Source organism: Hyperolius riggenbachi, chromosome 1, assembly GCF_040937935.1.
Source record: "Hyperolius riggenbachi isolate aHypRig1 chromosome 1, aHypRig1.pri, whole genome shotgun sequence".
Classification (NCBI taxonomy): domain Eukaryota; kingdom Metazoa; phylum Chordata; class Amphibia; order Anura; family Hyperoliidae; genus Hyperolius; species Hyperolius riggenbachi.
In genome coordinates, this window is record NC_090646.1 from 129,461,603 (window position 1) to 129,487,028 (window position 25,426).

The window sequence follows — 25,426 nt, forward strand, 5'->3', positions numbered from 1 at the left end:
TCTATAGGGGGTCTATAGGTTAAACATATTAGAGGCAGCAGGATCGCCAACTGGTACTGTTCAAAGAGACACTGAAGCGAAAAAAAAATAGGATATAATAATTGTATGTGTAGAATGGATAATAATTAGAACATTAGTAGCAAAGAAAATATTTTCATATTTTTATTTTCAGTTATATAGTTTTTTTTTGTTTTTTGTTTTGTTTTTCATAACATTGCAAAATTCTCTAATATTTGCAGTTTACACACTACTCAGTATTCTAAATGATTTTACAGAGTAGGCTAGTGAACTTTTGAACATAAAAAAAACACAATACAGTGCCAGACACTTGAGATAATAAGCTTCAGAAGACAGAGCTCTCTGCAACTTTGAAAGTCATGGAGCTCAATAGCTCATTTACATAGATAACTGGAGTTTCTTAACTCTTCCTGTACTGGAAACAGTATTAGACTTATGCCTCTGCTCCTAATGTTTTATTTCCTAGCTGTACTACACATACAAATCATATATTTTTTTTCTTCGCTTCAGTGTCTCTTTAAAAGGAAATAAATATGGCAGCCTCCATACACCTCTAGCTTCAGTTTCCATTACATGGCGGCAAGGAGTGAAAAAATACACCGTACATTGTGAATGGTTTCACCCCTGCCCTTGGCCGCATTTACCCTCTTAAGGACCGTAGGCTTAAACCCCCTAGTGACCAGGCTATATTTTACAAAATGGTGCTCTACAGCTTTAATGGCTTGCTGCAGAGCACTACATATTAGCACACAAGTGATTCCCCCCTTTTCAGCCCACCAACAGAGATTTCTGTTGGTGGGCTCTGATCGCTGCTGCAATCTGTATTTTTCTTTTTTTATAAAAAATTTTTTTTAAATAAATTTGTCTATTTTTTTTTCCTTCCCCCCGGCAGCCAATCACAGCAATCGGCTCTCATAGACATCGGCCTATGAGATCCGATCACTCTCTGAGTCTCCCAGGGGGACAGCCGAGCATCACGGCAGTCCCCAGTACAGCACTGCCATAGATCGCAGCGCTGTACAGTGTAAGAAGAATCGGCGTCTAACAGTCTCGGAGCAGACTTCCGTCTTTCAAGCAGGGATGCGTGATCCCCTGCAATCTCCACCCCCAGGACTTGACGCCAATTGGCATTAGGTGGTCCTGGGGGAGCCGCCTCGTTCACGCCAATTGGTGTTAGGTGGACGTTAGGAGGTTAAATAATACACTCCATGAATTGAGTAGGTGAAGTATGGGTCTGTATGCTATGACTAAGGACATTTAATACTCAGACTTGAATCTGGTTATGTGCTGATCTAGATGCTTTATCAACAAAATGACATTGGAAATACGATTCATTCCCGATTACCTGGATGACACAAAAGCAAACATTTATGACCACAAGATGGTTTAAATTCTCTCTCGCAAACTTGTCCACAAGAATGAGGCACGAGCCACGGATCCAGTGGTGGGTCTTCTACCTTCCCACAGTAGCAGTAATATCTGGCAGGGGTTTGTGATCGCTTGTATTCATACCGACACTTTGGGCTGAAAGACATGAACAGACAGCTTTACATGGGCAGACACTCTGCACTCAGATGCTTCACTCTGTGCACTTACAAGAATTGTGTCTGAAATAGGGAATGAAGGCAACTTTTTATACTTTACATCAAACTTATTCATGGACAAAAGAAGAAAAGCAGCAGTCCACTTCCATAGAGGCAATGGGGGCAATTGCTGGGAGCACGCCTGCTAGGAAAGGCAAGACGCTAATCTGCCAAAGACGCTGCAGGAGACCCAAAGGCACAGTTAAGTACAGTAGAAGTGTGCTCTGGGGGGAGGGGGGAGCTGTCCCAGGGGCCCTGGGGGGAATTTGGCTGCAACAAAGGGCCCCTAATACCACTTTTTGGTTGTGGGTGGGTCTGTGGGGGGGGGGGGGGGTAAGATTAATCTTGCCCAGGGGTGGCATTGTTACTAGAACCGGCCCTGCTAGTATCAGGCTCTGCCATTTTACCAGGTAACTATCCTGCAATCATTGCATGAAAGTAATGGCTAAGTTGGCAGGTTATCTCAGACTGCAATAAGTGTCAGCTGTATCATATTTAGACTACTTTTTCCCTTATGCCATTTCCAGAAACAAGAATGTACTGGACTGCAAGTTAACAGCAAAGATTCTGACTAGCCTAGTCAGGATCCCAAACAATGATAAAATCATCCATAATTCTATCACAGGAAACTGTACTCCTAGGTTATTGGCTAGTTATGCGTTAGAGAAAGATCTTTCTCATAGGAGTCAAGAAGGAAAAATAATAATTGAAAAACCTAATTCCTAGTTCTTCGGTTTTAAACTAAATTGAGTAGAGTACATCAAATTTCATGTAAATGCTATGCAGCTTAAACTTGGACCAATAAAAATTGACAGGAAGTTATTGTGATTGATACAATTTAACCTCTTAAGGGCCACAGGCTTTGAGAGTTCAAGCAACCGGGAACTAAATGAAACACTAACTTCCCCCCACAGAGCAAATGCAGATCAGCGGAAACCACTAACAAACGTTCCGGACGGCAGTCCACTTCATTTCCTTTGCTGCTTCTGCTCTGTCCAGCTTTATGTGTGCATGCGACCCAATGTGGGTCAGGTGACAAATCGGGAGACCTAGGGACCATTCACACTAGGGCGATGAGCGGGTGATTTCCGCTAATCACCAAAGCACTAGCTGCTGTGGCAGCCCCAGGACAGCTCAATGCTAATAGGCGTGAAGTCCTGGGGCGGGGTTTTGCAGGAGATTGTGTGCATCTCCGCTTGAATGACTCCGCTCCTTCATTAGTCTCCCAGTGGTGATCACCTCTAGGAGACTGTTAAAAAGCGAAACCGCAATCTATTTACACTGTACAGCTCTGCAATCTACGGCAGCACTGTACTGGGGACAGCCGCGTGACAGCCAATCACTGTGATTGACTGGCGGGGGGCGGTAGGGATGGGAACTAAAAAAAAATGTTACATTATAAAAAAATAAATATACAAAAATAAATAAAATACACACAAAAAATAAAACAAACATGCCGGCAGGGATCAGTGCCCATGCAGCGAGCCCTTAAAGCTGCAGTGGCCTAATTTGTAAAAAAAATAGCCTAGTCACTAGGGGGAGTAAAGCCTGTGGCTAGCGCAATATTAACTCCTCAGTGATCTCGCTGCCGTGATTGCGGGCGTTTCCCAATTAACCGCAATCACAAAACGTGTTGCTTGCAGCATTTTCTTGCGATTCAGGAGTGATCACGATACAGTGTTTATAAAAGCGCTGAATGCGATCCGCTAACATTTTGCGCTTTTAAGTGTGAATGGGCCCTTAGGAGGATGCAGCAGAGCAGCAGGCAGCTGTAGAAGTGAAGAAGACTGGAGACAGGAGCTTTAAGTGGTTTCTGCAGTGCGCTGCTCTGTAAAATGATAAAAGCATGTCCTCATAGCTCCTCCTGCTGACAGCCAGGTAGTTGAGACAGTTGCTTGGTAGAGTCCTGGATAATTGGGACTCTACTTTATACTGTTCAATTGTAATCCCATGCAAAAGCTTGCAGAAGAGCAGATTCAAACATAAAAGTTACAAATGTTAGATTGCTGAACAGTTCAAGGTATAAGAGTATTAATTCTGTGCTTTCACTTACCACGGCCAAGGATAATCCTTCCTTTCAAAGTCATCATCTGTGAGCGAGGACACGAGGAATATGCTGTCCTTGGCCCACTTCTGGATGCACGGCATGTGGAACAAGCAATAACAAGTGCAGCAGCTCCACACCTACAAGGGAGCCATTCAGAATTAGAATGCAACTATTGAACTCACACAGGTATATTGGCCCAATAATTACATCAATACAGAAGGACAGGGCAGTGGAATAAAATAAAAAACATAAAAAAAGAATCCTATATAATAAACAGTAAAGGCCCATACACACGTCGGATTTTTGCGAACGACCCGTCTTTTGAACGTTCTGTCGTTCGCACGTCAAATCCGGCGTGTGTACAGACTATCGTTCGGGTGATAAGACTGGTTTTCAGCGAACCGCCGGGCGGATCGCTGAAAACCAGTCTTATCACCCGAACGATAGTCTGTACACACGCCGGATTTGACGTGCGAACGACGGAACGTTCAAACGACGGGTCGTTCGCAAAAATCCGACGTGTGTATGGGCCTTAAGTGTCCCTGCGTCATCCTGTCCCTGTTGCCGTGACATGCGTCAGTTTGAAGAAACCTAAAGCCCGTTTTTAAACGGGCTTATGTCTACTAGTTTAAGATAATGTAGCAACATTAGTATTCAAATATAAGTTCAACATACAAAAAACAAATTGGTATATACTGAAATTCAAGTCGTCCTTGTATATAAGTCGACACAAATATTTGATCCTCTTAAGCTTGATTTTTTTGGTGACTCAAGTATAAGTTGACTCAGGAAAGTGTGCCATTAAGAGCTTAAAGTGAACCTTAAAAAAAAAGTTTAACCGCGCAGGAAATGGATGTGTGTGTGTGTTTATATTATCTCACAGACATCTACATGCACACTCACGCTACAATATCATATTCTGAACCTCTGATGAAGCAGCTGTCGTTTAATACAGCTGTTTAGCATCATCACAATTATTTATGCTATCTCGCACTGTAGTACTCACAGCTTGGTTCCTCTTCACTGACGCTATGCATATCAGGCAGGTTAGAGCTCCAGACTGAAAGGCCTCATTGACGTATTGCTTGGTACGTGCCAGTTCACTGGAATCACCATCTTTGGGGAAAAATGAGACGTATGCCAATATTAAAAATAGGCTGCGTAAGATAGCAAGTTCTCCAACCGCAACAAATCCACAGCTACGTAGATTCTTTTCATGCCTTTGTTTCTGTTTTTTGTTAAATTCAATCTACATTAGGAAATGAGAGATTTTAAAGTGGTATGGAATTCAATAATACATTTGTGCTCTAAATTAACATTAAACACAGACCCCTCCCCCCCCCCCCAAAAAAAAAACTGTACAAGTCTGATATGTCACTAGAACGCTTAAGATAATCATACATCTAGCGATGATGGGCAGATTCAACCAAGTGACAAATCTCTCTCTATTAGAATCTGATTAGAGAGATCTGTCGGGTGCCCATACACCGCAGGCCAATTCCAGATCAATTTCATGCTGAAATCGATCCAGAATCGGTCTTGTGACGCCGCATCCGGCCATTTTGCCGACCCGGTGCTATCTCCCTAATGTTTAATGTCCCCTCCCACCAGTGCAAGCGATACATACCTATCTGAGGCCTCCGCTGGCTCTGGGCTTCCTCCATTCTCTATACACATGCGCCACGTGGTTGCCTAGTAACGTGTCCACGTGTGACATCTGACGTCACACATGCACCCTTACTAGGCAACCACGTGGGACACGCGTGTATGGAGAACAGAGAAAGCCCAGAGCCAGCTGAGGACAAGTGATGACAATGGACAGGAATTGTATTCGCTTGCACTGGGGGGAACAATTAACATTAGAGGGACAGACATGCACTTGGGGGCACAGATTTTCATCTGATTCGATTATAATAATCAAATTGGATGGTCGGTCAGCCGCCAAGTTGCCTGATGTATGGCTGCCTGTAGTTACACTAACTGATAACCTGTCCTGCAACTAGCAAAGTTATAAGATTGCTCTGTAATTAAACAATTGCTAAGAAATTACAACAGAGAAGCTTTCTCCTTGACTCCTGGCCAAATACTTATCAAATAGCTTTTGAGTGAAGAGGAAGTTTATTATAAGCCCTTCCAGTAAGTTGGAAACATTTTTTCATTTTGTTTTATACTGTGTTTAATGCTAGGCAAGCCTACAGTAAATAAATGCACCAGTTCAGACATAATTGTTCTCCTAGATCCAAGATGCAGAGCTTGTTTGTGTCTGTAAAAGCTTTGTGATTTTCAGATGTCAAATAAATATACTTGGAAACAATCCTACTAGGAATCCAGACACTGGAAACTTCCTTCATGACAGACTATCTTCTCATAGACATTCACACTGTGTCTTCTACCATGATGTCTGAACAGTGGGGATGGTACAATCAAAGCAGCTGCAGTAACTACACCCACAAGTCACATTTAAAGTAGCCTGTTACTTACCTGGGGCTTCTTCCTATAACAGCCTATGGCAGTGCTAAAATCCCTCCCTGGCGCTGTTTTTCTTTGCTTCGTCTTCCAGCCCCTTGAAGTCCTCCTGGTCCCTTGACATTTCCCCTCTATAAGCTAGACGACTCAGCAAGTCGCTGGCCATGCACCTCCTCGATCACACTCCTGCAGCCACAAGCACAGAGCGCTCCTGGCCATGAGAGCACGATCAAGGAGGGACCAAGGGGACTTCAGGGGGGCGGACTTTAAGGAGTACACTGTCCACCTAAGACAAAACCAAGATAGAAAATATAAAGCAGTTCCCCCATGATACTGTAATTTACAATTTTCTGTACTAATTTAGCACTAGATAATAAGCAATGCTTTACACCTTGTCCATTCACATCTGTTCTCACTGGAAAGAAAGTCACAATCTTATTTCCCTGCTTACACTATAATCCACACAGTACTGCCGCCTATGAGTGTAGATGCTAATTCACCTAGCAGTATATTGTCAGACCGCGAGAGGAAAATTAGAAGCAGCATTTGTAATGGAAATGGATATGCAGCTATATTTACACTTTGGCAATACATCAGAAGTCTCTCTCTTATAAAATGCAATTATACTTTAATCAACATGCTCTTTCAACTGCCCAGGAGCTGTTCCTGGAATGTAAATATTCTAACACAGAGCTAATTCCCATCATTTTGAGGGCTGCCAGGAAGTGAAAGAAAAGTAATTTAAACCATAGAAGTTGGGCCTCCATCGATGTTTGGCTGTCAACCACTTCCAGTGATGACTTAATTGTGATGCAACATGTCATGCTTTAAAGGGGTTCTTCCGCGAAATAGAAAAAAAATAAAAAGTGGTTTATTTATAAACTATTAAAAATCCTCTTCAAATAGTGCGAAAAGTGTTTTTAAAAAATGAATAGTTTCATCAAAGTAACACGTAATGTAATCAGTGACAGATGTCGGCCAGGGAGGCTAATCCATTTGTTAGGGGTTTTTTTTTTGTACTATAATATCACAAACATAACTGCTGCGTACCTAGTTGACAGTTCTGTAGTCCGTTGCTGTCAGGAATGGCTCTTACAATTAGAATAACGGCTGTTATCTCCCGGAGCTCTGCGCAGTTATTTATTTTAGTTTCAGGGAGGGAGAGAGAGGACCCCGGAGCAATGAATCAGGCAGAGGGAGATCAGCTGATCAGTGAGAACGTAATTTGTTGACGTCATTGCCCGGCAACCAGACTACGGCGTGTATGCAGAATCCTCTTTATCTCCTGAAAGCGAGTGATCTCTTTGTCGCTGCAAGATTTATGGGTTTGTGTTTTCTTATTAACTTTTAGCTGCCTGGAGAACTCAACACAAACCAATAAATCTTGCAGCGACAAAGAGATCACTCGCTAGAGGATTCTGCATAGACACCCTACGTTCTCACTGATCAGCTGATCTCCCTCTGCCTGATTCATTGCTCCGGGGTCCTCTCTCTCCCTCCGTGAAACTAAAATAAATAACTGCGCAGAGCTCCGGGAGATAACAGCCGTTATTCTAATTGTAAGAGCCATTCCTGACAGCAATGGACTACAGAACTGTCAACTAGGTACGCAGCAGTTATGTTTGTGATATTATAGTACAAAAAAAAACACCCCTAACAAATGGATTAGCCTCCCTGGCGTCATCCGTCACTGATTACATTAGGTGTTACTTTGATGAAACTATTCATTTTTAAAAAACACTTTTCGCACTATTTGAAGAGGATTTTTAATAGTTTATAAATAAACCACTTTTTATTTTTTTCCTATTTCGCGGAAGAACCCCTTTAACAAAAACATCATCCAGGCTAGGCATACTGTATGTGGCTGGAGTGGTGGACTTTCAACGAGCATCATATATTGATATTATTCAACAACAACCCCAAACATACAGAAATTTGTACATCCCAAAGATCCAGTCTCCAAGCACAAGCACAGCAACTTGGTGAATGCAGTATATAGAAATGGCAGCAGTGTACGGATTAAACTGTACCCGAGACGACCAAAGTAAAAGAATTTATACTTAGCCGGGGCTTCCTCCAGCCAATAAACACCACTGAGTCCCTCATCGTCCTCCAGAGTGCCTCCGTTTTCTGGCTATCGGTCCCGGTAATCTGGTTCAGTCGTGCCATTCGGCTCTTCTGTGCAGGCGTGTCCTCTCTTGTCCATTTTACCGGGACTGATGCCATGCGAACGGAGGCACTCGGGAGGGTGGTGAGGTGCTCATGGGGCCGGATGAAGCCCTGGGTAAGTATCAAATATTTTACTTTGGTCGTCACTTTACTTTAAAGGATCTGACACAGGAAACCAGGGTACGATCTCGGCTCTTCCTGTTCAGTAAACCAGCACCTATTAAAGAGAGTCTGAAGCGAGAATAGATCTCGCTTCAGACCTCATATATAGCAGGGGCACGTGTGCCCCTGCTAAAACGCCGCTGTCCCGCGGCTTAACGGGGGTCCCTGTCCCTCCAAATCCCCTCCGTAATGCGGGGGAGCGCTTCCGCATTGGGGCAGGGCTAACCGCCGCAGCCCTGCCCCACGCGCGTCTGTCAGTGCGTATCTCCACCTCTCCCCCGCCCCTCTCAGTCTTCCTACACTGAGAGGGGCGGAGGAGAGGCGGCGATGCGCGTCTGATAGACGCGACTGGAGGCAGGGCTGCAGCCGTTAGCCCTTGCCTCCAGGAAGACAAATCCTACGACCAACTTTTGCGGGGGGGGGGGGGGTGGGTTGGGGGTGAAGGGACCCTCGTGCAGCCGCGCGATAGCGGCGTTTTAGCAGGGGCACACGTGCCCCTGCTATATATGAGAGCTGAAGCGAGATTTAGTCTCGCTTCAGTGTCTCTTAAAGCAAGAAGCCCTTGGGCTAGACTCCCTAACACTGCTACTGCTTATAGAGCGCCTCCTACTGGTTACAGCTCTGGTGCTTTGAACATCAAGAGAAAAGTGCAAAATTAATGTTTTGTGTCTTGTTAGACAAGGACTTATGCATGGAGGCTAAATAACCCAGCAACCCCTGCAAAGGCACATGAATCAGCATTAATTTATCAGAAATATTGCAGCCTTCTTCTGTTTTTTTTTTTTTTTTTTGACACAGTGCCTTTTTACAGCACAAAGTAGTACGATTGGCCAAATCATGTGGGCATAGTTTATTACAACCTATTGGAAACCTAGCAGTTGAGAGGGTGCCGTTCCAAACCAATCACTTTAGTTTTCCATATGAGGTTTCCTGCTGGGAACCCTAAACTAGACTAGCGCCCAAACCCCTAAATACAAAGGAAAATGTATTGATCTGCGTTTTCATGGACTCCAAAGAAGAAAAACATTTTTTTACCTGCTTGATTAGCGTAAGTGGTGAAGGTTAGATCTAATATTTTTTTATGCTTTCCCTCGTCTTCATCTCCATCATCATCTTCATCTGATGAGCTATAGTTGTCTTCTGCAAGCTTTCTTACCACGGCTTGATTGGCTTTCTGAATCTCTTCAAACTTTTTCTTGGAGACATCCACTTAAAGGAAAAGCACAAAAACACATGTATAATGCAATAATCTGTCAAGGTAAAGCAAACCAGCAGGTCAGACTGCATTTCATCATATATACCCATATCTTGTCTATAAAATCAGTCCTAATATTCAAAAGATGAAAACAGCCACACAAGAAAGGTTGTCCAATCTGGTGTATATGTTAAAAGTCATTTGTCTCCCTAAATAGTATTTGTAAACTTAATGACCCAATATACCACAGGTACTGGTTTAAAAGAATCTCAAATCTCTGGTGCAAGTCACACCAAGCAGACTCGCTGCTCCCCTGAAACAACTGGTCACCAGACTGTCGTCAGAAGAATCTCCATTATTTCTGAAAGAGAACAGAATCTGGCCAACTGAAATGTCCCCCAGATCACAGTCAGGCTGTAAATTCTGGGTATGTCAATTCAGTCGTGTAGTAATTGCTAAATAAGTGTTATGTTAACCATCAATCAGGTGATATGCGTATGCAGCTTCAAAACCCCAAAGACTAATCAAATTGTGTCCACCATTCACAAATCTAAAGACCCCGAGGTACACTGGTGTATTGCCATCTGGGTTCTCATTGGGGAACATTTTACTTTTTTTTTTCTGTCACCAAACACAGAAAGCAATGAATTCTCTCCATTTGGACAGGCAAAGCAAAACATTTACTTAGCGGAAATTTTTAGGATTAGAAACACTGTCATATTCTAACTACACCCTGAAAAACACCCCCTTGCTTCCTGTATTGTCACACATGAGAGGAAGTAACCAGACTAAGGGCCTATACACACTGGCTGCGTTGCGCTGCATTTTTAAAAACGCAAGGAAAAATCATGAAAATTGTAATGACCTGTACACAGTGGTGCGATGGAATTTTTTTTATTTTCATGAAGGCTTTGCGATTAAAGATTGCATGTGATTTTAAATCACAGCGCAACACAACCAGTGTGTACAGGACCGTAATCCAGTGCGAATACAAGCAGCATAAAAGCAAATTATAACCCTTTCTGATTCTTTTATAAAGGACGGCAGAAAGCAGTGCAAGGGCCTGTACACACTGCTGCGCTTGCGCTGCATTTTTAAAACCGCAAGGTCTTTTGAAAAATCATGAAAATCATGATGACCTGTACACACAGGTGCAATGCGATTTTTCTATTTTCATAAAGGCTTTGCTGTTAACCACTTCACAACTGAGGAGTTTTACCCCTTGAGCACCAGAGCAATTTTCCCCTTTCAGCTCTCCTTCCATTCATTTGCCAATAACTTTATCTCTACGTATCACAATGAAATGAACTATATCTTGTTTTTTTCGTCACCAATTACACTTTCTTTGGGTGGTACATTATGCTAAGAATTATTTTATTCTAAATTTTTTTTAATGGGAAAATAAGAAAAAAGTGGAAAAAAGTCCTTATTTTTCAGATTTCGGCCATTATAATTTTTAAATAATGCATGCTACCATAATTAAAATCCACATAATGTATTTGCCCATTTGTACTGGTTATTACACCGTTTAAATTATATCCCCATTTTATTTGGAAATAAAGGTGCATTTTTTCAGTTTTGCGTCCATTCCTAATAACCAGCCCATCATTTATAACGTAACAGTAATATACCCTCTTACATAAATATTTAAAAAAAAAGTTCAGTCCCTAAGAAAACTTTTTTTTTTTTTTTTAATGCTTACAATAAAAAGCATACCATTCTATTCATTATGTTCTCCTGGGCCCCTCTGTGCTGTTTCTGCCACTCCCTGCTGCAATCCTGGCTTGTAATTGCCAGTTTTAGGTAGTGTTTACAAACAAAAGACATGGCCTCTAACCAGCATGTGATAGGCTGAGAGCAGCTCAGCCTGCGACTCACACAGAGCCTGCAGGGGGGCGTGGAGAGGGTGTGTATAGCTTCTATCCTATCACAAGCCGGGCTGCACATTCCTGCCTGAGTCTGACAAAGCTGTCAGAGTAAAGAATATTAGATCATATAACAGAGATAATAAAGCCACTGTGCAACTAGGGATGGCTGCAGTAATCCAGACCACATTAGATCAGGCATAGGAACTTATAGGATAGAAGACATAAGGCTGAACATTTTGTTACAGAGTCTCTATAATGTGTCCTGTAAGAGAAATAAGTACGCTTACAGGAAGTGTACTGAGGATGGGAAACTTATTTTTTAGAATGATCGCGCGGCTTCTGCCGATCATTGGTACGGGGACTTAGATAAATGAATGGGAATTGCTTTCCCGTTCATTGATTTCCAGGCGAGCGGGCGGCGACGTGAACGAGCGCACGAGTGAGTGGGAGAGCGGACAGCGGTGGTGGCAGTGGGGGTACGTATATTTACTCCCCTGGGCGTATAAATGAGGTTTAAAGGGGAGTAGATATACTGTACAGAATCTGTGAAGTGGTTCGCATGCGATTTTAAATCGCAAGCGCAGCAGTGTGTGCAGGCCCCAAGTCTGTATGTATCAGAGATGTGGCACGTTACTACACAAATAACATTTCCAAAGTAGGAAGCATTTCAGTGGCATTTAGATGATTTCATCTTTTTATCAAACTGATTGAAATTCAAATATTTCAAAAATATTTGTTTCTATTCAAGTTGAGAGAGGAAAATGTTGTAAATGCTACTGATCTAATTACCAGATGTGTGTGGTTTTCTTTGCCAGCATTTGATCAGTTTCAAGTGGCATCATTGCAAACAATTTAAAAAAAATGCCAAATGTTTTGGAATGATATGATACTTTGATAAAGTATACATTATTTTCTTGAGGACACTCCTTTCAGTCCGCACAGTGGAAGCCTCTCATAGGTGTAGTGTAGATTACTAGCACTCCTTGGACCGCATTGCTACTTACCGCTGATGTCACGGGCGGCACTTGCATTCAGGGGCTTGCTTACAGATGCATATGTGACATTCCCTCGTCCAGCGCCTGGTCTGGGGACACTACTTCCTTCTCTTGCTGCATTGGCAGCATTTCTGGCAGGTGGCAGTCCTGGAGCTCCATTCAGCCCATTACCTCGCCCTCTGGCTCGTCCTCTGCCACCCTGGCGCCAAGGAGCATCCATTTCTCTGAAAACTGCAATAAAGGATAGCAGTTCTAAAACAAAAACATTACACTGTACACTTCTGAACAAAGTATGAACGATGAACATAAGAAATGTGTGCTTTACATGGCCTATACAAAGAATCAATGCCAATTAACTCATGCTTCACTCACCCATTTAGCAAATTTATTAACAGCCAACTCAGACCATTTCTATGGATAGGCCACCTAGGCAAATCCAAAGGGTGCCCCCTCATGACAAGAGTGTGGGTTGCACCCATTCACTGTGCAACTGCTGCTGACTGGACACTGAGCAGGAACAAAGTAATGCTAAACAGTGGTGCTGGCCTGCCTGGCACCACTGGTCTGCTTACTTCAGTTTGTCCCCAACTGTAGCATGTGACAGCATTCAGAATCCCAGAGGGAACAGGTCAAAAGCTTAGTGTTTTGGGAAGTTAGTGTTGGGGTCTTGGGAGTTGGGAGGGCTAAAATAAGGTCAAGCCAGGAGTACTGCTTAGGGCTAGGTGATTGGGTGAATGCGGTGGTTTAGATGAGGGTGAGCAATTTATTCAGGAGATTTGCATTAACAGCGTTTAAAGCGGACCCAAATCAAACATTTTTTTAATTCAAAATATTTAGTTGCACTACTCTGACACATACAAAGATAAATAAACACTCCTTCAAGCCTATGAGCATTTCAGTGCACGATTTTCACCCTTCTCTTTCCATAACTAGGGTTATACAGGTGGCAGCCATTAGCAATTCCTCCATTGCTGGACACCACCTACTCCAGCATTTTGCCGGATTCTAGACCCGGCAATTTGAAAGGAAGGGAGGGGTTTCTCCAATAAATGTAAAATATTTTATATTTGTCATCATGCAGCTGAAAAAAGGCTGCTATTTATTATTATAATTTAGAAAATACATTTTAATTCTGAAATCTTGTATTTTTAATTTGGGTCCACTTTAAAGAGACTCCGTAACAAAAATTGCATCCTGTTTTTTTATCATCCTACAAGTTCCAAAAGCTATTCTAATGTGTTCTGGCTTACTGCAGCACGTTTTACTATCACCATCTCTGTAATAAATCAACTTATCTCTCTCTTGTCAGACTTGTCAGGCCTGTGTCTGGAAGGCTGCCAAGTTCTTCAGTGTTGTGGTTCTGCTATGAACTTCCCCTTCCAGGCCCCTCTCTGCACACTGCCTGTGTGATATTTAGGATTAGAGCAGCTTTTCTCTTCTCTCTTATCTTTTACAAGCTGGATAAATCCTCCTCTGAGCTGGCTGGGCTTTCACATACTGAGGAATTACATACAGGCACAGCTGTCTGCACTCTGCAGGAAGAAACAGCCTGACACTTCAGTGGAAGATAGCTGCAGGGGGAAAGAAACACACAATGATCTCTTGAGATTCAAAAGGAAGGGTGTATACAGCCTGCTTGTGTATGGATGTATTTTCTATGTGTGGGCATACTGTACATCAACCTACTTCCTGTTTTGGTGGCCATTTTGTTTGTTTATAAACAAACTTTTTAAAACTGTTTTTAACCACTTTTAATGCGGCGCGGAGCGGCAAAATTGTGACAGAGGGTAATAGGAGATGTCCCCTAACGCACTGGTATGTTTACTTTTGTGCGATTTTAACAATACAGATTCTCTTTAAGAAGGTTAAAGTTAGTGTCTGTCTGGCTCAAGGGAGAGGTAAATTTAAAGAGCTCATACAGTGGCGGAACTGGTAATCAATATCTTCCAGAACATATATATATATATATTTGATATTGCAATGGTATGATTATATCAAATCTAATGTCTAATCTATTGAAAGAAACAAGTAATTTGTGGCCACCATTAGTTTTAGGTCTTCATCAGGCACGGGCGCAAAAACTGACATCACTTAAGGGCCCGGTCATGTGGGTATGTGCGTGGCAGTGGAACATTATACGTTACCTGCTCTTGGCGGCAATACAGGTCCTCTTCACGTCCTTTCAGCATACAAGTGCCGTGCAGCCAGCCAATCCCTATACAAATTCCATTCCTGTCACGTGACAGGCGATGGAAGCCAAATAGTGATTGGCTGGCTGTAACTGGCTTGCCCCCCCCCAAGCTGAATGGGGCCCCAAACTATCAAAAGGTGGGCAAGTTATCAAAAGGACACTAAATTTATATGTAATTTTACTTTTAAATGATTTTTTTTTTATTCTAAATATGCTGTTGTGGTCTTGTTTTAACTTTTGGAGGTTTGGGAGGGGATGACAGTAAATTATCCTGCCTTGGGCACCCAAAAAATATATAGAATTGGCCCTAAGTGAACCACAAAAGTATACCGCCTACAGACAAGCACTTCACTCCAGCCACATTATATCAAAGTTAGGAAATAACATGTTTGTACACAGAGCAAACAGCAATTTGTTACTTCTTTGTTTATACAAGTTATGCAGACTTACAACCTAGAGAGAACAGCCGACATGTTCAGGATGTTTTCATAGCGCATCTACTAAATCTTGCAGTAATCCGCTACAATCAAATATTTGAAGCCCAAAATGTAGTCATTCCAGATGACAGTCTGCAAGGGAACAACAATAGCCCAGTGATCTTAGGGGTTTATGGGGGTACTCCTCCTCCCTCTTACCACCCGCAGACAGAGCAGCGCAGAGTGCAGTGTAAAGGTGTCCATACATTACTAGACTTTGCGGCCGATCAACCATCTGATTCGATAATTATCTAATCAGATAAAAATCTGTGCCACCAAGAGCATACCCGATCAACAATGCGACCGATTTTGATTTTACAATGGGTTAATCATAACGTAATATTGTTAAAAAAAAAAAAAAAAAAAAAAAAAATCACTTTTATTACCGTATATACTCGGCTATAAGTCGAGAAATTTAGGTCAGATTTTTTTTAAGCAAAGTAAGGGGTCGACTTATTTTCAGGTAATACCTAAATTTCTGACTTATAGCCTATATAAAAGGTTCTCCGTTCTGACCAACGCAATTTTTCTCCCCGGCCGCCCCGTTCTCTGATCTCCCCAGCCGCCCCGGCTGCAGATGAGTAAAAGTGCCCTGCTGTCTGTGGGCTCACCTGACAGCCTGCTCACCGATCTCCCCGATCACCGCTGGTGTTGCTGGTTGCGGGTTCACCGCTGGTGTAATGTCCTGTGATGTTGCTCCCGATTACAGTTTTCCCATTATTAGCATCCTCTTGGCCGCCCTGATCATTGTTGCGCTCCTGGTGGTCTTAGCGCTGACAGTTCCGGCAAAGGAAGGAGCAGAGAATGCTACACATGTCCAGCAATTCAGGAAAGTTCGGGGTGGCAAGGCGGATGCTAATAGCGGGAAATGTGTCATGAGCAACATCAGAGGAAATGACACCAGCGGCGATCAGGCAGCCAGGAGTTATCCCGCAACCAGCGACACTGGCAGTGATCAGGGAGATCGGTGAGCAGGCTGTCAGGTGAGCCCACAGACAGCAGGGCACTTTTACTCATCTGTAGCTGGGACGGCTGGGGAGAGCAGTTACTGCATCGCGCCACTAAGAGCAGAGAGGTAGTGAAGGCCGCCAGGAAAAGATGAGTCCACGGACAGAAGGGCACTTTTACCCATTACTAAATACTGAACTACGCAATTAACCCCTTATAGTCTCACAGGCAAAGCTTCTTCCCCACACTGTGCTTCTGTTAATTAATGTGTATTAACACAATAACAGTAGCACAAGGTGCATGGGGATCATGAGGGGGTCAATTGCTCCAGGTATCTTGCTTCATGTACTGCATAAATAAAAACTCATAATGATGAAACCCTTTACTACTTTCCTGCGCTGACTTATAATTGAGTTATCAAAAAAATTCCAGCTTAAGGTGGTCAAATATATGGGTCGACTTATACAAGAAGTCGACTTATATCAGAGTATATACGGTCATTACCATATTTTTCAGATTATAAGAGGTTTCTTGATTATAAGATGCACCAAGGTCTGGAGCAGGGTTGTGGAGTCAGTACAAAAATCATCCGACTCCAACTCTGACTCCTCAGGTTATGAAACCACCAACTCCAACTCCAGGCACCCAAAATGGCTCCGACTCCTTCACTCCGACTCCTTAGTCTAATACTTGCCAGGGGCTGTGAATTTGGTACTAAAATCATCCGACTCCCACTCCTCAGTTTATGAAACCACCGACTCAAATTCTAACTCCGGATCCAGGTACCCAAAATTGCTCCGACTCCAACTCCACAGCCCTGGTTTAGAGCAGTGTACCCCAACCCTCTCCTCAGGGCCCACCAACAGTGCATGTTTTGTAGAAATCCATAGAGGTAGTTAATTAGCTCTGGTGAGACACTAATTACTTCACCTGTGCATGTTTGTGGTTTTCTACAAAACATGTACTGCTGGTGGGACTTGAGGACAGAGTTGGGGGACTCAACCAAAAACTAGGACAAAAAAAACGGAGGAAAAAAAATTAAAAAAAAAATAAACCTGGTGCGTCTATGGTGCAGGGGCATCTGGCCAGCTACACTAATCCCTGCTGCCCCCACCAGCAACACTATACACATCCCTGCTGCCCTACCAAATAAGCTACGCAGCAATACACTGCACTAAACTATACTGCACTTCCATCACTACACCAGCTAACACTACGGCTAGCGGTCGTGCACTACACTGCACTATACACTAACACTACACTACCTCATACTAGAAAATTTTCATTGTGTTGCGTTACTTTCAGCAGACCGCTACAGCAATGAAAGTCTATGGGACATTTCATACCCGATGTGGTGCAATGCGGTGCTCCAGAAGTATCACATCTGATGCGAAAGCATCAGCGCACTATAAATCAAAATTCGTGGTGACGTGTGTTGACCGGAAGTTGTAAATCAATGGTGCCACAGATATTTAAAACGGTTTTCGCATGCGTGTTGCGCATGCGTTGAAGTGTATTTTTTCAATACATATCTTTGCAATTTGGGTTTCCGCCAGAGGAATTAAGAGCTACAGAGCCTCACTTCTAAGGCCCCATTCACACTTAGAAACACAAAATTTTTGCTGGCGTTTTGCAGGAGTGATTTTTCCGTGATTTCATGCGGAGAAAAACTACTGAACGTGATTTTTCCGAGTTCACGTTTAGCGCTTCTATAGCACTGAAACGCAATCGCCGGGAAATCGCCTGAAGGCAACGTGTTTGCATTTTGCGTTTTTGGGCGATTTGTGCAAATCGCCCAAGTAAGAACGGGCCCATAGAGTTTTATTACACTAGCGCTTTTAAAAAGCACTAGCGTTTGAGCGTTTTGCCAAAATCGCGGCAAAACACTCGTGTGAATGGGCCCTCACTGTTACATTACCGCCACTATCTGCAAAGTCTGTTTTTAGTGTTGAGGTGCGATCATCCAATAGCACCTCAACTAAGACACAGGCTGCTAATGTAAAACCGGCCTTATTCCGTATCTTCAGAATACAAGATGCACTGACTTTTCCCCCAAAGTGTTGGAGAGGAAAAGGTGCGCCAAAATATACAGCACTAAACTTAGTGCATTCATGGTCCAGGGTCGTCTTGTAAAGGTTTTCTCCCCATCATGCCCTTCTGTGTCCACTGCCCCACTTGTGTCCTCCACTCCCCATGCATAGTTAAAAGCAGCGGAAACGCATCTCTCACCACATCCATTGTAGCCAGTGAAGATCAGAAACCTCTCTTCTCCCTCACTGCTCCCCTAGTGCTGGCTTGTTCATTGCGCCATTGCATGCAACCAGCACTAGGGGAGCAGTGAGGGAGAAGACAGGTCTCTGATCGTCGCAGGCTCCAATGGATGAGGTGAGAGACACTCTGCTTTTATCTATACACAGGAAGCGGAGGAGGACACAGGGGGAGCAGAGGAAGACATGGGGACAACACAGAGAGTCCCTAACATCGCGGTGGATCATATCAGTGGGCCTTTGTAAGTTGGGGACCGCCTGTAATTTGAATGCAAGACGTAGTGACTGTTTCTCCCCATTTGTATTACGGAAAATACGGTAAGTTATTTTCAGTATAGTTCCTTCTTAATTGCAAAAGATACCTTGTTACTATTTGGAAAACTGGCAACAGCATTACAATGTAACAGTACAGATATATTTGTGTGATCTTCTGTGAGAGCAGCTTCCTCAGAGAGTTACATTATTACATGATCATGTTAGAGCCAATGTAGCAACCTATAATTACTTCCTGGGTCTCTAGAGAGAAGAGTGTATAATACTGTGTTGTGTTCTGGGCACTGCACTCCTGAGGAAGGAATCCACACTACAAGCATGCTGTGTACTTTGTACATTGTATACGGTCTGCTACCTCCGTTACTGAATCCTATGCAGCATGGAATGTTTCTTGCCACTTTGTAATTCCCAGCTGTGTGTTCTGTATTTCTCTTTAGTTTTAAAGAGACTCCGTAACAAAAATTTCATCCTGTTTTCTACCATCCTACAAGTTCTAAAACCTATTCTAATGTGCTCTTGCTTACTGCAGCACTTTCTACTATCACCATCTTTGTAATAAATCAGCTTATCTTTCCCCTGTCGGACTTGTCGTCCTGTGTCTGGAAGGCTGCCAAGTTCTTCAGTGGTGTGGTTCTGTGATGCACACCCCTCTCCAGGCCCCTCTATGCACACTGCCTGTGTGTTATTTAGATTAGGGCAGCTTCTCTCTGCTCTATTATCTTTTACAAGCTGGATAAATCGTCCTCTGAGCTGGCTGGGCTTTCACATACTGAGGAATTACAGACGGGCAGAGCTGTCTGCACTCTGCAGGAAGAAACAGCCTGTCACTTCAGCGGGTGAGAGCTGCAGGGGGAAAGAAACACACAAATGATCTCGAGATTCAAAAGGAATGCTGTATACAGCCTGCTTGTGTATGGATGTATTTTGTATGTGTGGACATACTGTACATCAACCTACTTCCTGTTTTGGTGGCCATTTTGTTTGTTTATAAACAAACTTTTTAAAACTGTTTTTAACCACTTTTAATGCGGCGGGGAGCGGCGAAATTGTGACAGAGGGTAATAGGAGATGTCCCCTAACGCACTGGTATGTTTACTTTTGTGCGATTTTAACAATACAGATTCTCTTTAAAGTGGATCCGAGATGAAAAACTAACTATAACAAGTAACTTGTCTATATATCTTATCTAAAGTTTAGATAGTTTACACAGCAAATCTAGCTGCAAACAGCTTTAATAGAATATGATTATTTCTACCTGTGATACAATAACAACAGCCATGTTGTTTATGAACATTACACAGAGGCAGGCTTATCTGCATCTTGAGTAAAAAAAAAAACAAATCCCCCCTCCTCCTCTCTGCCTCTGAAATCTCTGGTTAGTAATACCTCGCACTCCTTCTGCCCAGACTGAGCTCCCATGAGCCCTTGCTACTGTCTGAAAGTGCCTTGGCTCTCTGAAAACCTGTGGGCGTGGCTTGTTTAGTTTATAGGTAATTAGAGTATTAAAACAAAAACAAAAAAGTATTTGGCTTGAGGAATGCCCTATAAACTACAGGAAAGGAAAACAATTATGCAATGAGTAAAAGTTCATCTCGGATCCACTTTAACCTTTTCGGGACCGGCCACCTACCCCCACCTTAAGGACCAGGCATTTTGCGCGGGAAGGGGGTGCACGCGTTTGGGGGGGGTCAGGCGGCCGGATCCCGTCTGTGGCTGCCTGGATTTGTGTCCCCCCATGGTGGCCTGGGCCCCCCCTTCTGCCAGCAGCCTTCACTTACCTTCCAGGCTCCAGCGATGAGCCACACGGAACCCTCTTCTCCAGCCGGCATCTCTGTTCTGTCTGACGATCAGTTCCGGGTCGCGGCTTGATGACGTCATCAAGCCGGGACCCGGCCCTGACGTCAGACGGAGCGGAGATGCCGGCCAAAGCTGGAACGGCAGGGAGGTGAGTGGATCCTCTTCTTCCCCCCCCTGCCGCCGCAGCTGTCAAACTGATCACTATGATCCGACGGCGATCGTAGTGATCATGTGATCAGCAGCCATACGCGATGGCTGGTGATCACTCGGGGGAGATGTCGGCTGTCATATGACAGCTTAATCTCCCCCTCCGGGTGCGCACGATCGCGTCGGGAGCGGAAATTGTGGGCCGGCGTAGATCCTACGCCGCATCAGGCTAGAACAGCCACAAGTGCGGCGTAGGATCTCATAGAGGCGGTCCGGAAAAGGTTAATGAGAAGGCTAGGCTATGTCTTTTGTATTTATTAGAACGGTTAATAAAACTCTTTTTACTTAACCACTTAACGACCGCCTAACGCCGATAGGCGTCGGCGGGTCGTTAGTGGTATAGCATGGAAACGGCCGCTCGATCGAGGGGCCTTTCCATGCTAGTTCACGGAGACTGTCTCCGTGAACAGTGTGCGAGCCGCCGATCGCGGCTCGCACGCATAATGTAAACATGCGGGGAAGAAATCCCTGCTGTTTACATCACACGGCGCACCCACACACGCACCAAAAAAGTTAGTGCTGCACTATATGCGTTTGAAAATAAAATTTGCCACTTACCTGGGGCTTCTATCAGCCTCCTGTAGCTGTAATGTCCCATGCCGTCCTCCGATCCGCCGTTCCCCGCACCGGGCAATTATTTGTCTAACAAGACAAATAATGTGCGTTCCCGCTTGCGTCATTGTAAGCTTACTGAGCAGCCACCGTACGAAGTTTTCTTGTACTGCGCCTGCGCAGTAAGCTTCCGATGACGCACGCACGCAGCCGCAGTTGGATAGGATGCCGCGCTAGACCAGGGCCGGCGGCGGGGAGTGGTGGATCGTTGGAGGACGGCGTGGGACATTACAGCTACAGGGGGCTGATAGAAGCCCCAGGTAAGTGTCCGTTTTTTTTTTCAACACCCCCCAGAGAACACCTTTAAAAGTGTAAGAAAACGTTAGCAAAACACTACTATCAAAATTATTTTGAGTATTTTCCTGCTTTCTGGTGGTTTACTAGGCATTTTATTGACTAGGCATTTTATTGACAAGGTGCAAAAAGCAGTTTGACCCAGCACTCCAATTGGAGACCAGCGTGCTATAGCCGATTAGAACTCGTTGCTGATCAAGTTAAAAAATAACAAAAAGGAAGCATCAGCAGCACCGCTAAAGTGAAAAAGATAGCTCTTTTATTTGTGCAATAAAATCACATAACAAGATTGAGCTGAAGGCAACTACAGCCTGCTGTTTCGAAGCGACATGGAGGAACAGTCAGTGACATGAGCCCCATGGAGGAACAGTCAGTGACGCAAGCCCCATAGAGGAACAGCTAGTGACATGAGCCCCATATAGAGGAACAGCTAGTTACATGAGCCCCATGGAGGAACTGCCAGTGACATGAGCCCCATGGAGGAATTGCCAGTGACATGAGCCCCATGGAGGAACTACTAGTGACAAGGAACTGTTTATCATAAAGTGCTGTGGAATGCAAAAATGGAACATTATATTACATATAATATAAAATCACTAATAATGCAATCTATGTCTGCCTTTAGAAGCTCTAGCCATGCAAGCTTGTCCCTGTAAGTGACAGAAGCTGTGGGATGTGCTGGGAGTAGAGCAGCCGGTGCGCTATATATAGGTACAGGCAGCCTGTCTGTCTCCTCGCTTTCCCTCCTCCCAGCACAGCCACCAGGCCACTCACGTGTAGCCCGGAGACAGCGCCGCATGCGGCACACATTACCTCTCCACAGCGGTCACTGCGCGGCCCCGGCTGCAGACGGGAAATCATCTACCTGTCCCGGTACGGCCTGACCATCCACAGCCAGAGATGTGCTGCGAACTACATCTCCCAGCATGCAGCTTACCGCGGCGCTCTCACTCCACTAGTGCAACGTGTTACACACAACTACAACTCCCAGCCACCCCGTACTGAACTCCCAGCATGCCCCGCAGTAGCGGTGACGTGTCATGTCTGGAGAGGAATGGATGATGAAGAGTGAAGCAGAGCTGCGCGCGCACGCCGCCTCTCTGCAGCTTTCTACTCCTATCAGGAGCAGCCTGTAGGTGTAATAATTCCAGGAAATAAAGTGCAGTACATTACCTTATTTTAATGGCGTTAAAACCACTTTTGGAATTTTGAAGTAAACCTGATACAAATTCAACAAAAGGTTTTGTACTTACCCGGGCTTCCTAAGCCCCTATATCCGCTGGCTCCCTCTGTGGCCATCTGGTCCTTTCCGTTCTCCTGCTGTCAGCCCCAGTGGCTGCTGACTACTACACATGCACAGCCCTGGCTGTGCGCCTCCATGGCGGCAAAGTGCATTCTGAACCCGCACAGCTTGTCACTGCGGATACGCAGTAGTCAACGACTGGCTCAGGGGCTTTATCAGTGGCGTACCTAGGGCGTTTGACACCCGGTGCTGGTTATTATAAGACACCACCAGCCCCTCCTAACTCCCCCCCCCCCCAAAAAAAGGAGTGAGTGAGGCATACTTAGCGCACCACGGTGGGTAATGCCAGGTATAGGTGCTCCCTGTATAGTAAAGTGGGCAGCATTTCACCAGAAATCATAAGGTGGGCAGCATTTCACCAGAAAATAATCGTAAAGTGGGCAGCATTTCACCAGCAAATAATCGTAAAGAGAGCAGCATTTCGCCATAAAATAATCGTAAAGAGAGCAGCATTTCACCAGAAATCGTAAAGTGGGCAGCATTTCACCAGAAAATAATCGTAAAGTGGGCAGCATTTCACCAGAAAATAATCGTAAAGTGGGCAGCATTTCACCATAAAATTATCGTAAAGTGAGCAGCATTTCACCATAAAATAATTGTAAAGAGAGCAGCATTTCACCAGAAATCGTAAAGTGGGCAGCATTTCACCAGCATAGAAAATAATGGCTATGTGGTGAGCATTCACCAGAAAATAATCGTTATGTGCGCAGTATTCACCAGAAAATAATTGTTATGTGCGCAGCATCCACCAGAAAATAATCGTTATGCAGGGAGCATTCACCAGAAAATAATCGCTATGTGGGCAGCATTCACCAGAAAATAATCGCTATGTGGGCAACATTCACCAGAAAATAATCGCTATGTGGGCAGCATTCACCAGAAAAAAATCGTTATGCAGGGAGCGTTCACCAGAAAATAATCCTGTAAAAAAAATAATACATTCACTCACCTGGCCGGCCTCTGACGCGGAGCTCCCCGACGATCCTCCAGCGACGATCCTCCTGCAGCCAGTGTAAATCTCTCGCGCTGACAGACAGAGTGCAGGGCTACGGGAATATGGCGCCCGAAGCCTTGTACTGGAGACACAAATAGTCTCCAGTGCAGGGCTTCGGCAGCCATCTTCCCGTAGCCCTGCTCTTCCTCCAGGAGGCAGTCCCCGCAGTGGGCTGCAGGGATTTCAACACCGGGGGGGGGGGGGGGGGGTTCCGGGCGGGCAGCGGGGAAGAGGGACAGAAGGAGGGGACTCAGGTAGGATCTGTCCCCCCCTCCTCGCTGCTGTCCCCACCCCTCCTTCTAGCGCTGCTCTTCCCCTTCCATGGGATGTCGTGGCGACACCCCCTTGAGTGTCAGTCACCCGGGGCACCAGGCCCCCCTGCGCCCAATGGTAGGGACGCCACTGGGCTTTACCGGGGCCGACCGCAGCGCAATGGAAGGACTCCGAGGGAGGGTAATCATGAGGTTCTGATAGTAATAACTAGAATCTGTGCAGGCTGAACCAGAAATTGGCAAATAGATTGTTCTGATTTCTGATCAAATAACCTCCCTAGCGCTTTAATTACTTCTGGATTTTAGGGTCTAAATTTTTAATACAGACCCTGAAAGCAGAAAAAAAATCATGCTGCTAGAGAGATCTGCAGCAGCCCAGCCAGTGGCGTAGCTAAGGAGCTGTGGGCCCCGATGCAAGTTTTACAATGGGGCCCCCCAAGCACTCTATATATAACCATTGATACGGCGCACCAAAACCTGCCAATGTCAACTACAGTGTCAGAGGTGCAAGAGGCGGATGGAGAACAGTTTGTTAGTGATTACCACTATTCAAAGCATCTATAGAAATTATTATAATGAGCACAGGACCAATAGAGAGCTAATACTGTAGTTGAGGGAGGGCCCTTCAGGGCTCCGATTCGGTTGCTACCTCTTCACCCCCTATTGCTACGCCCCTGAGCCCAGCATATTACTCACCTCCCCTGGATCCAGCGCTGCAATTCTCCCTCCATCCACCGAGTGCCACTCTACACCTACAGTGAGATTGTTGTCTATCATCATGACAACAGACAGCGATCTCACCAGAGGGATCAATAGCTTCTGATGACCGGGAGAAGAATGGCTGCCAGTGTCTGGATCCTGGCGGAGGTGAGTTACAAACGCCCGCTTCGCACAGGCTCTGCGCATACGTCCTGGTGGCTACCACGGGTCAGGCTTGGGGTTACCGATCTGAGCTGCGTATTTCCAGTCCGAGCCTGACTCGGGGTACCGCTAAGGAGATTAATCAGCCTTGGTTTAACTGATTAAAGTTCCTATATCTGATAATGCCTCTACAATGTTCTATTTCACCACCTGCAAATGAACATTCCTGACACAATTTTAGCTTATCCCTATGTGAGTTAACAATTGGAGCTTGTCTTCACCCAATGGCCAGCAAAAGTGCTAATTGACACCAGCAATCAGGATTCCATGTTGTCAGTTGGGTATTAACAGTTACTACTTGACATCATATAAAGTGTAGTCATGATTTTAACAGCACAAGGAGGCAACATCAAAACTTTCCAGTTTCC

At 44.6% G+C, this 25,426-nt stretch overlaps 1 protein-coding gene across 2 annotated transcripts in view; it reads right to left on the reverse strand.

The window, feature by feature from the left end:
* The window catches only part of NFXL1 (nuclear transcription factor, X-box binding like 1), a 123,113-nt gene extending 100,533 nt beyond the window's left edge, over positions 1-22,580 (reverse strand). The window contains exons 1-6 of one of the 2 annotated variants that reach the window (XM_068278535.1): positions 22,382-22,580; positions 12,513-12,734; positions 9,481-9,654; positions 4,655-4,764; positions 3,655-3,785; positions 1,364-1,542 (exon numbers count right to left, since the gene is read on the reverse strand). In XM_068278535.1, the coding sequence (XP_068134636.1) occupies positions 1,364-1,542; positions 3,655-3,785; positions 4,655-4,764; positions 9,481-9,654; positions 12,513-12,723 (805 nt within the window). In that variant the 5' untranslated portion in view covers positions 12,724-12,734; positions 22,382-22,580. Of the gene's footprint in view, positions 1-1,363; positions 1,543-3,654; positions 3,786-4,654; positions 4,765-9,480; positions 9,655-12,512; positions 13,481-22,381 lie in introns of those variants that run through there. The other variant, XM_068278534.1, reaches the window with a different exon arrangement.
* Between the last annotated feature and the right edge of the window lie 2,846 nt (positions 22,581-25,426).